This window comes from Cibotium barometz, chromosome 10 (genome assembly GCF_041138505.1).
Source record: "Cibotium barometz isolate CiBa-2024 chromosome 10, ASM4113850v1, whole genome shotgun sequence".
Lineage (NCBI taxonomy): Eukaryota > Viridiplantae > Streptophyta > Polypodiopsida > Cyatheales > Cibotiaceae > Cibotium > Cibotium barometz.
Window position 1 is genome coordinate 54,333,726 of NC_141055.1, and position 12,276 is coordinate 54,346,001.

The window sequence follows — 12,276 nt, forward strand, 5'->3', positions numbered from 1 at the left end:
GTCAAACCCACTCCCACACTCATCTACAACTTGGAACTCTTTACAAGAGCCCTAAGTATCTTTTTGTTGCATCCTTGCATTGATCTTCACTCGTCATGCAATAGGGAGCTATTGTGCCAAATAATATTTTGCTTGGAAATGTGTTGTATTTGTGCAAAGTTGCCAAATCACGAGGAGTTTTTTCCTTGGATTGTTGTCTCATGGAATACATTAATCACATAATATGGGTAGCATGGCAAAGGTAGAGAAAGCATTGAATCATTTCAAATGGAAGCGGCAAAAGGCTTCTATTTAGATGCACATATGTATTCTCTTGGAGTGCACTCATCACATGTATATGCCTAGCAACAAGGGAAAGGTCAAACAAATGTCACATGAGTCTCTCCCAATGCGACTGCATTGGGAGAGACTCATGTGAACATATGCCACTGTTTTAGTAAGTTCAGATGTTCTAAATTTTTTCAAACAGATGTCACATGAGTCTCTCCCGATGCGACTGCATTTGCATGAATCTCGAAAGGATGGTACAATACTTGCAAAAGCAAATGAATTTCTTGACACACATATGAGGAGGGATGTTCCCACTTGGACTGCACTCAACAGAGGATATGCCCACCAAGGGCAAGGTCCAAATTCTTCGATTTTTTTTGGGATTATGTCTATTTGTGCAACCTTCTTTTTTCTTTTACCTGTTGTGGCTTGGTCATGCCACTCTTTACATGCATTGACGTTGCAAAAGTTTTAAAACGTTTGTGGAAGCATGAGTAGTTGACAATATGTGCTACCCCTTACATGTCTCATTCAATTCACTGATTCCAATGTGAGTATGTGTGTGCGACATATGTTCATGTGGCTTTTTTTTGGTATGCAAAGATACCTCCTTGGCAAAGTTTTATTTTTAATATGGGCATTATTATTTTTTGGGTTGCCCTTCTTTTGACATTTACTAGAGTACTCCATACTTCTTTTTAGTTTAGAATTAACAGGCCTTCATATGATGCCATTGAAGCCGTCAAATCATACCGTTAGTTGAAGCTTTGCGGTCTGATAAATAACATTACATGCGATCCCAAACCCACAGCCCCTCTCTCTACGCGCGCGCGGTATACAATCTAAGCACCAGCTCCCTTTCCTTTCGATTGCTTTTGGGCTTAGCAGAACTCGTCGTCAAGTTTGCCTTCATTCGGGCGCGCTGAGCCTGGTTCATAACTGAGTCCTGGCTGCTGCTGCTGCTGCTGTTGTGATGAATTCGGATGTGGGAACTGCCTCCGCCTCCCAGACTGCAGGAACATCCACGAAGAACTCCAAGCGGCCGAAGGGTTAGTGTTCAACCCCATTTTGTTTTCCTTCCCGTAGTTAAGCTCTCGCCCATGGCGATGCCACAGAGGAAGCACCTGCTAGTAGGTTTTTGAACCCAGGACCTCCTGGTCCTCAACAAACACCTTTTTAGGATGATGTGATGAGATAAGTTCACTGATAGCAAAGAACAGCTGATGTGCACACGGTTTTCATGACTGAAGGATGGCCTAGATCCACAAAACTAGAGGCGCTGCAGTAGGTAGGCAAAGGGCACCAGGAGCAGCAACCTATATTCTTGTGTGGAGATGGCATCCAGCAATGATCAGCAAGAGAAGGTCACATGCAGGTCGAGTAAAGTGTAAAGCTTATAAATAAAGCAACGGCCAATAATACCAGGGTGATTGTTATAAGTGACTTTGGGGGCAATTATGAGTTATGAGACGTATCCATACGGCAGACATGAGAGCTGCCAGGGGCGTGCAGGACCTCAAGACCATGGAGCCGCAAGCAGGTGGCTCGGCTTGGTGGCATGAGAGGCTAGGTTGGGGTCATCTGGCTCATGGCAATCAGATTTCAGTTTGGGGGGTGGTTCAAGGTATTGAACCTACGTTGGGTGGTGATTCACTAGCCACAATTCTTCGTGGTCACTCGATGCGTACAACATCGGGTCTACAAAACCCTTGTTAGGGTTTCTTAGGTGTGTGGGTCTAATCCTAATCTGTGTGGTTCTATGTCCAATAATCCTTGGTTAGGTCTATGGGGACCTTATGTTCGTGTTTTTCTTGACCTTTCAGGGGGGTAGGGCGGGGGGTGAGGGCGTGTTTGAAGACTTGGCGTGGTGGCGTGTAGAGCTTTTGATCTGTTGCGATTTGCTCCTAGTTCTTTGCAACGAAACCTTTGTCTTTCTTGCTTTCTCCATAAACTATTTAACATAGACTATTTAACAAAACTTTGTCTAGCTTGCTTTCTCCATATACTATTTAACATGCTACATCTTGACAGTATGCATGTGAATAAACTAAATAGCATTGGCTAGTGAAAGCTAGCCATGACAAAAGGCTATGTTTAGAATGGAAGGATACTATGGTCTGAGTCTAAAATATACAAGACATATTGTATGTGTCTATCATTTGTGTATGCGTTTACATACATGTATGTATGTTTGTACAATATTAAGACGAGTTACTTGAGAAAGGACTCAGATATCTATGTTCAAGTGTAATTTTTGCTTGTAGGTGCAGAGTCACGCTTTTTACAGCAGGAGTTGCCTGCTTGCAAGCCATTGTTAACACCAGGATGGGTGAGCTAATGCTAAATTGTCTTTACCATGACTGTTTAAAGTCTTTTTAAATCACAATCTCTCATTTTTGGTAAGTTATGTATTATATATTTACATGGGGGTTTGAATACATGACACCCCCTTCTTTCGGTGTGGTGCAATAGCCACTGTGGCAAGGGCCCACTGACATGTTTTAGATCAGATTCTTATTATATCAATGTGCAGGTTATCACAATCTACATGCTAGTTGGAGTGGTATTCATCCCCATTGGCGTTTTCTCATTGCTAGCATCGAAGAGTGTATGTTTGCTGCCCTCTGCTTCACCTAAAAAACAGAAGAAAGTTAAGGCACAGTGAAGAAACATTCTTATGAAGATTGCGTGGTGTGTGCAGGTTGTCGAGATTGTATATCGATATGATGCTGTGTGTGTGCCCCAAAATATTACAAACAAAGTGAGCTTTATCCAGAGTACCAAAATGAACAAGACATGCACCAGACAGATAATTGTATGTTCCAAATTCTTAAAATAGAGAGATCAGATGCACGAAATTTGATTTTTAAAAGGAAAGTTTTTGGGGACTTGATGCACATTTAGTTATTAGTCATGAGAAGGCTAAAAATGGGTCATTTCTCCATCTTATAGGTTCCAAAGCATATGAACTCACCCATATATGTGTACTATGAGCTGGACAATTATTATCAAAATCATAGAAGGTAATATGAGATTTCAACTACTGCATATATATAGTGGCTGGTCATGGTTATTGATATTATTCATTGTGCATTCTTGAAGTAGCCTAGTAAAGCCAATGTGTGAGCCCTAGCAGCTAATTGGTGGCCCCAGAAAAACTTCAGTAGAGCCCTTAGCTCTGATACCAAATGCAAGGCTACTTGCATGTCAATTTAGAAACAGAGAAAAAGTGTAAGACGAGCAAGGTTACTCAATTTTTTTGAGGGCAATGGCAATGTCCCGTGCTTCCACCCAGAGGATGCAGCATTGGATTTGCAGTGAGGTGGGATGTCTGCTCTGGGTCATACCACTGACATTCACTGTGGCACTGCTACTATCCAACACCCAGCCTTGAGTTTGTTCAATTGGTTTCACACCAGTTCTCTATCGAGGTTGACATAGTCCCTGCAAAGTGGGTAGTTCACATCTTCTTCAAAGAGCAGGTTCAGATGTTGAATTCCTCGAGGTTTGAGAGGATGATGAACAGCTATAGCTGCATCACTACCCAAGAATGGAGACACTTGGTCGAATCCTTCAACAGTTGCTAAACTTCACATAGTCATGCTCATCTTATGTCGTACATGCTTGAAAACTTTACTTAGTTTGATTTCTTTCTCATACAACGATTTCCAAGTGAGGGTTTCAATTCAGAAATTGATTCATTGAATGGTCTCACAGTCAATAGTCCATCAAACTTTCACTACTTGCGAGTACATGACTACTTCAGGCAGTAATATCTGTGTGTGTCTCTTAGACTACTTTTTCTAATAGCTCAGATAGAGAGGTGAGAAGCTATTTCCAATTCAGAATCTCGAGCTTTTTGTCAAGGTGAACTCCTCACCAACATTGAGCTGGCCTGGAAATTTTTGTTGTAAATTCAACAAAAATTTCTGAAGGTCAATATGACTCCATTTGGCCTCAAATTTTTATCAGGTATCTAGTCTTGTTTTTATCTCCAATAAAACAATCTCTTGTCCAAACAAGTGGGATACATTTTCTTTTGCATTGTCCATATGGTTATATAACCAACTAGTCCAACTTGTTAGTTACTGTTGTCGGGTAGATCAACTGCCGAAGCCCATTAAATATGAAGAGATGAACAACAAGCTTCTTTTTTGTCGTTGTCTTCTTCTCGGAGAGAGTGGAAAAATCAAAGTCTTCAAATTGTAGACTGACCTGTTTTGAATCTGAGAAGGTTTGCTGCTCACCATGTGCGTGCTAAAGGGATGACTGTCTAACCAATGCAGCCATTCACCCTGCAATACGACCTGTTTGCATGCACTTTCAGATGAATGTGCAGCCCGATTGTCATAGGTTTTCCCACTCTTCCAAGCTTGCCTTAGAAACCAAGGTGCCAAATCCTTGTGCTTCCAAGTCTGAAAGACCCTAATTAGTCATCCCTAAACTGTGTCTGATTGTCTAGATCGTCGGATTTTTCAAGGGATATGCTTGTTATCTCATGCATAAGTTCATGAAGCACCACATCCACATCCTCACTTTTGCTCTCTTTTAAGAAATCCAATTCCCCATTTGAGCTTGCACTCTTTGAGGGAGGCAAATGTACAGGCCTTGATTGATGAGTGCACTTTTCAGAACCCTGCCAAGAAAGCTTTTAAGAACACTTGTAGGTTCACTGAACAAGATCAATGCCAAAAATGACCGCATCCATATTAGTTGGAATAGAGAGGAAAAACTAGTATGCAGTCGGATCAGCAGACTCGCAATCATCACCTACATCATATTAAATCTAGAATGACAAACGGTTCTTTGTAATAATTTTGGGCTTGATTCAGGAGTTCGGATCTGAATCACAATGGCACGCTGAGACGTTCGCACTCGAGTCTACTCCTAGTTGGTATAGGCATTGATCGCCTTACGGTGGTGGTACTCACTCCAATGTTTACTCTCAACGCTTGCTCAAACGCTGCATCGCAGATAGCATCTACATGACCCGACCCACCACCTTTTTGCTTGCAACATGCCAGCCTTCATCCACCGGGATTGCGGTGTTGGGTGTTGTGGAAATGAGTACCAGCTGGAGCAGAGGGTCACAACACAGTAGCTACCAGTAGTAGGCAGAGGTCGGGGATCTCAAGTGCTCAATCGGGGCAAAGCAATGGTTCTAGAAGCAACGAGACTTGTGGGAGACCATGAGGAGAAAGGGCGAGCAGGAGAAGAAGCTCCAGGCGAAGCTGAAGATGCCACAGCAGGTGTTTTAGGACTGAGTATTTTACCTCTTTTTCTTAAGCATTGTGATTATGTTTAATCCTATTTAGCATTCACTAATCATGTTTAATCCTGTATATGCATGTGTAAGTTTGTACACATGTATGGATGCAGATACATGTTTGGTGTGCGTGTGTGCATGTGTGTGCATGCTTATGTGCATGTATATGTGTTTTTTTTCTCTTACCTTGCTGCAGGTGTAGCAGTTTCTCTCTCAAGACTGTTTGAGGGTCAGCCCAGTCAACAGCTGACACGTGGCACAACCACATGGCACTGATGGCAGGCAGCTGATGTGTGGTACCTGGCTGCAGGCAATGAGGATCGCAAGGCAACTGACGTGGCTGCTGGGCTGACAGGGTCGCAATTGATGACGTGGCAGCTGGCTGCAGGCGCTGAAGCAGTCGTACACGCGGCTGGCACATATGGCTAGTCAGCTGAAGCAGTCATACAGGGGCACCCAAACAAGAGAGAGAGGCGAAGGCGGCAGGCATGCGCTCACAAGCAAGAGAGAGAGAGGCGAAGGCGGCAGGCATGCGCTCACAAGCAAGAGAAGGAGAGGCGAAGCGATTAGCAAAACGCCCAAGGAAAAGCACGATGTAGAAAAGCGCCGGGCAGCCCAGTTTTCGAAAAAGAAAACGCTAAAATGCTACTTGTGTATTTTTTTGAAAAAATACAAAAAGAAGAGAGGAAAAGCTATTCGAAGAGTTCTTTCTTTTTGGGAAAAGCACTTGTAGTAGTTTTTTTTCTAAGGGGGAAAAGCACAGCTTTTCACCCCTAAACTTGTATAAATAGGGGGCCAAGGCTCTTGTATCCCACAACACAAACTGGGTGAAAGTTTGAGAAGATCTCCTCCACGTGAAGCAAGGAGGCATCTTCTCGGGAATTGTACAAGGGCTACACCGACCTCGAGTGATAAATAAATACCTGTGGGGGTGCCACGCTTTGGGGCCAATTGGTCTTTTATGCAGGAGCACTCTAGTTGCACTTATTCTTTTTCTTCTTCCTCCAAGTTTATTATTCCAGTTCGTAAAGAGTTTTAAGTGTGCTCACTGCCCGTCAAGTTTTCTGAAGGCCGGTTTCATGGTTCCATTGCCGGGATTCATCGTTAACTTTTTCAAGGAGCGAGCCTGTGGTCGACACATTTAATTCTATGCCTGGAACCAGTGCGGAGATGAAGGATTTATCTTCAGAAGAGGATGACTACTTTGAAGAAGATGAGGAAAGCGAGTAAGAATTACCTCTTGATATGCCAGAATTTGAAGATGATGATGTCACCTATGAAGCAAAGATGCAGAGCTTGATGGAAGGATTAATGGAACTCGCGAAGGATTCACGTTTTCCTTAAAACTTCAAAGCTGATTCTAAACCACGGAAGCAAGGGTCTGAGAAGAAACCTAAGCCTCAACATTCGGCTCCCATCTACCTAAATTTTTAGCCATACCCTGATTCTTCTTCTTTTCCCCCACCTACCCATGGAAACTCTTTCTTCTCATCCTGGTTACTTTGGCGGAGGCTCTGTCTTGCATTCCATGACGGGTGTACCTAACATGGGCATGGTGGCGGAAGTGCTTTTGGTATGCCTGGTATGGGAGGTGGTATGATGGGCATGGGATCTAATGCTGTGGGCAATTCTTTTTTCAAACCACATCTCTATGATAATCTTGTTCCGAGCGAGAAGCCAAAAGATTATAAAGAGGGTGGTGTTGCAGTAAAGTTTGATACTTTTAGTGGTGCAAAGGATTGTTTGAAGGCTCTCACCTTCATTCAACAATTTGATGCGGCATTTTCTGGTGGTAACTTCACAGAGGCATCTAAGGTACGGAAGGCACCTTCTCTCCTAAAGGGAAATTCTCTTCAATGGTGGTCGACACTTCTTCATCAAGGAATAGCACCTAACACTTGGGTGGAGTTCAAGCAAATCTTCCCTTCTTTATGGTTGACACCGACTTTTGAGGTGGATGTTATGACAGCTTGGCATCGATTAGATTCCAGAGATTGTAGCAATCTGAAAGAATATAACAAGAAATTTTGGGATGCTTTGCTATCGGTCACATCCTTTAGGCCCGTGTCACTGGTTGAGCAGGTAGAGACATATTGTTGTGGGTTACCTAAGGAGCTTCGTGATTATTGCATTAAAACAAAGGTCATTAATATGACTCAGATGATAGAAAATGCTCAGATTGGATATGCCATGCTTACTGGTCAGATGTCAGGATTTAAGGATCAACGCCTCTTTTCAAAGAAGGCATTTAAAGAGGCAAAGGAGTCAAAGGACAACAAAGACATTGAACCACGAGAGAAGGGGCAATCCAAGAAGAGGAAATTTCAGCCCTTACCACAGAGAACGAATGAAGAAAAGAAAGAACTTATAGCTGCCAACAAATGTTTTTCTTATGGAGAAGAGGGGCATCGGTACTATAGGTGTCCGAAGAGAGCACTTAAAAACGCAGATGACTCACAGGAAGAGCCTAAAGCAAAGAAACAGAAACCGTCTACTGGACTAGTACCTGACTTGATAGGGTTGAAGCACGGGGATGCATCTTCAGAGTTGTGCAGAGCATGGGAAAGACTTCGAGATCATGAAGTTTTGATCTTTTTCGATCCTGGGGCTCGTGCAAACTTCATCACCTCTGAGCTTGCCGCAAAGTTGGGCATCAAACCAGAGGAGATGGGTGTGTTGCATGAGGCTACTTTGGCATGTCCTGGACATTCGGTTGAGGTTACACCGATCATTGGAAAACTACGTATCAGTGTGCAGACCTACATGGACAGAGAGGGTGATTTCTACATTATACCTTTGGAGGGTTGTGATGTTTTGTTGGGTATGCCTTGGTGCCATAAAGCTAAAGCGGTAGTAGATGCTTTCAACAGGAAAATCTCTCTCTCACTCACAAGAATAAGGAACACACTCTTGATGTAAAGCTTAAAGGGGAATCTATTCCTGTTGTATTGGCCTTGGCCATTTCTCGTTTAATAAAGAAACACCTTTCTGTTTACTTAGTGTTTGTTAAAGAGAATCAGGATGCCACAGATTCCAACCTATCTGAGTTGGACAAGGAAAGAATGGATTTTCTAAAAAGTTTTCAAGATTGTTTTTCAGAGGCTTTGCAAGAGGAGTTGCCGCATGCTAGGCTCGAGGATCATGGGATTGATTTGATTCTTGGAAGTTCACCACCGAATAAGCCACCCTATAGGGTGAGTGCAACCCACACTCACCCAACAAGAAGAGATTATGAGCCAAGTGCAGCCCAACAAGAAGAGATTATGAGCCAAGTGCGAGCTCTTTGCCCTATTGTTCACCAGTGCTTTTGGTACAAAAAGAAAGATGGTTCTTGGCAGATGTGCATTGATTACAGGGCACTGAATAAGATTACCATCAAGAACAGATTCCCTATACCATGAATCGATGATATTTTGGATCGGTTATAGGGAGCAGCTTATTTCAGTCGCATTGATCTGAAGAGTGGATATCATCAAATTCGTATCAGGCCAGAAGATGTGCACAAGACAGCTTTCAGGACAACTTTTGGACTTTATGAGTTTTTGGTCATGCCTTTTGGTCTTACGAATGCTCCAGCGACCTTCAATAGGATGATGGATCAAATTTTCTGACCCCACCGTGCTTTTGTGGGCACCTTCTTTGATGATATGATTGTGTTTTCTCATTCAGAAAAGGAGCATCGGGAGCATTTGACCAAAGTGTTTGAGGAACTCAGAAACCATAGGTTGGTTGTCAACGGAAAGAAGAGTGAATTTTTTATGGAGGAGATTCACTTTCTTGGGCACATCGTGTCTAAGGATGGCGTCAGGATGGATCTAGTGAAAATTGAAGCAATAAAGAATTGGCTGGATTTGCAGACTATACATGATGTGAGAAGTTTCTTAGGACTTTGTTTATATTATTGGAGGTTTATCCGATTCTTTGGAGAAATTGCTTCACCTTTACATCACCTGACCAGAAAGGATGTAAAATTTCGATGGACAGAGAAGGAAGTGGAAGCTTTCAACAAGCTTAAGGAAAAGCTAACCACTGGTCCAGTTTTGGTCTTACCGGATCTTCATAAACCTTTTGCGGTAGAGTGTGATGCATGTGGGAATAGCATTGGAGCGGTTCTTATGCAGGATGGACATGTTATTGCTTATGAGAGTAGAACTTTGTCACAGTAGAAAGGAATCTACAAGTATATGAGAAGGAGCTTCATGCTCTCTCTACTTGGAAGCATTACCTTCTTGGGGCTGATTTCATTGTTCAGAGTGATCATCAGACTCTACGATACTTCCTTACTCAAACGAAGCTCTCAGAGAAGCATATGAGATGGGCAAACTTTTTGTCCATGTTTCACTTTTAGATTGTTCATGTGGATGGCAAAAAGAATGTGGTTGCGGATGCCTTGTCTAGAAAACCACATGTGGCGGCTGTCTCTATTATCGTTCATCATGAACTTGATGATATGCAAGAACAATATGCTCATGACACAGATTTTGAGCGGATTTTTGATCGTTGGATTGAAGGAGAGCGAGTTGATTATTATTCTCTCAAGGAAGGATTTTTGATGATGCATGATAAAAATTGTCACATCTCAGTTGAGGCAGAAGGTTATGACAGAATGCCATGCTCCGCCTTATGCATGCCATCGTGGTATTGAGGCTACAGTAAAAGCTTTGGAGGCATTCTTTTATTGGCCTACTATGCGCAGGGATACCGATGCTTTTGTTCGTGGTTGCATCATTTGTCAGAAGGTGAAGGATGACCGTCAAAAGACACTTGGGTTACTTCATCCTTTGCCGATTCCAGATAAACCGTGGGAGAGTATTGTTATGGATTTTATCTTTGATCTTCCTAGGACAAAGAGTGGGAATGATGGCATCTGGACTATTGTGGATCATTTCAGCAAGCAGGTCCATTTTATTCCAGTCAGGAAGAAGATTACTGCAGAGCAAATGGTGAGGATATTTTTGACAAATATCTTCAAGTACCATGGGATGCCCACATCTATTGTTAGTGACCGAGATCCTCGAATGACGAGTTTATTTTGGAGAGTATTTTTCGAGAACATGAAGACTTCGTTGAAGTTCTCATCGTCTTTTCACACACAAATAGATGGGCAATCGGAAATTGCCATCTCAGTTGTATTGGATCTTCTAAAGTGTTATGTTTCGGATCATAAGGAGCAGTGGGAAAAGTATCTTCCTTTGGTCGAGTTTGCTTACAACAACACCATTCACACTTCAACAAGTAAGGCACTTTTAGAGATTGTGGAAGGCGGGAAGAAAGTACCTCCGATCCTGCATACAAAAGATAAGATCTTCGAGGCAGATCGTTTTGTGGAGAATATGGATGAGGCTTACAAGAAGGTCAAGGTGGCGCTTCAAAGGACTCAAGAGAAACAGAGGAAAGCAGCAAATCTTCACTGTCGATCGCTGGTTTTTGATTTGGGTGATTGGGTGCTTTTGAGATTTGAGAAGGCTAGACTCAGGAAAATGAAGGGTAAACAACACTTATATCCTAAACTGAGTATGCGGTACTATGGGCCTTTTCAGGTGACTGAGAAGATGAGTGATGTTTCTTATCGTCTTCAGCTACCGGATCATTGGAGGATTCATAATGCATTTCATGTGAGTCTTCTTAAACCTTTCAGAGGTGAGGTGCCTACAAATCAAGTTGATGAGACACAACCAGAAGTCCAAGAACTAGATAAGATTCCTCAACCGGAATAGATTTTGGCACATAAAGAAAGAAAAGTCAGAGGAAAAGTTTCACGTCGATATGAGGTGAAGTTTGTGAACTAATCACCTATGGATTCGAAGTGGATGGAGGAGGGTGACTTGGCAGATTCACCGAGGATACTACGACTTCACCTCGAGGCTTTTGGTTTGGGGCCTACCTTAGAAACAGGTTTAGCTGTGGATTCTGGAGTACTACATGTTACTCAAGAGGGGGGTGACTCCGCTCCCTTGTCACAGAGTTCACTTGGATGAGATCTGGAAGTCGCTTGGTGTTCTTATCAGCACACTCGAGATACTGAACTGACAGTATATCTGTCTATGGGATTTCTATGATATATGTGTACTAGTCGCATGGTTTGATTCATGGATATACGAATCTTTTGAGAGAATGGGGATGCCTATTCTAGACTCTCATTTGATATGCATCAGTGTTTACTCATGTTCATGATGTACTGCTCATCGTGGGTCCTGTGGTATGGCCTTGAGCGGAGCAGGTAAAGCATCTAGGGGGACATGACTATTCACGAGGTGGATGCTCTTGATTTATGTATTCAGATGTTCTGTTTCAGTTGGCAGGACATAGTTTTCTCATTGGTCTCTTAGGTTCTGTTTCAGTTTTGGCAGATCCTTTGAATGAACAATCGAGGACGATTGCTTTGTTTTAAGAGGGGGGTATGTTACAGGACTGAGTATTTTACCTCTTTTTCTTAAGCATTGTGATTAAGTTTAATCTTGTTTATCATTCACTAATCATGTTTAATCCTGTATATGCATGTGTAAGTTTGTACACGTGTATGGATGCAGATACATGTTTGGTGTGCGTGTGTCATGCTCATGTGCATGTTTGTGTTTTTTTTCTCTTACCTTGCTGCAGGTGTAGCAGTTTCTCTCTCAAGACTGTTTAAGGGTCAGCCCAGTCAACAGCTGACACGTGGCACAGCCACGTGGCACTGATGGCAAGCAGCTGACGTGTGGTACCTGGCTGCAGGCGATGAGGATCGCAAGGTAACTGAC

At 42.8% G+C, this 12,276-nt stretch overlaps 1 protein-coding gene across 6 annotated transcripts in view; it reads left to right on the top strand.

Moving 5' to 3' along the window:
- Window positions 1–1,006: 1,006 nt before the first annotated feature.
- LOC147635056 (ALA-interacting subunit 1-like) overlaps window positions 1,007–12,276 on the top strand; it is a 56,715-nt gene continuing 45,445 nt past the window's right edge. For 3 of the 6 annotated variants that reach the window (XM_086804309.1, XM_086804308.1, XM_086804307.1), the window contains exons 1-5: window positions 1,008–1,319; window positions 2,535–2,599; window positions 2,804–2,878; window positions 2,972–3,085; window positions 3,223–3,293. In XM_086804309.1, the coding sequence (XP_086660435.1) occupies window positions 1,244–1,319; window positions 2,535–2,599; window positions 2,804–2,878; window positions 2,972–3,085; window positions 3,223–3,293 (401 nt within the window). In that variant the 5' untranslated portion in view covers window positions 1,008–1,243. Of the gene's footprint in view, window positions 1,320–2,534; window positions 2,600–2,803; window positions 2,879–2,971; window positions 3,086–3,222; window positions 3,294–12,276 lie in introns of all 6 variants that reach the window. The other 3 variants (XM_086804311.1, XM_086804310.1, XM_086804312.1) reach the window with 3 other exon arrangements.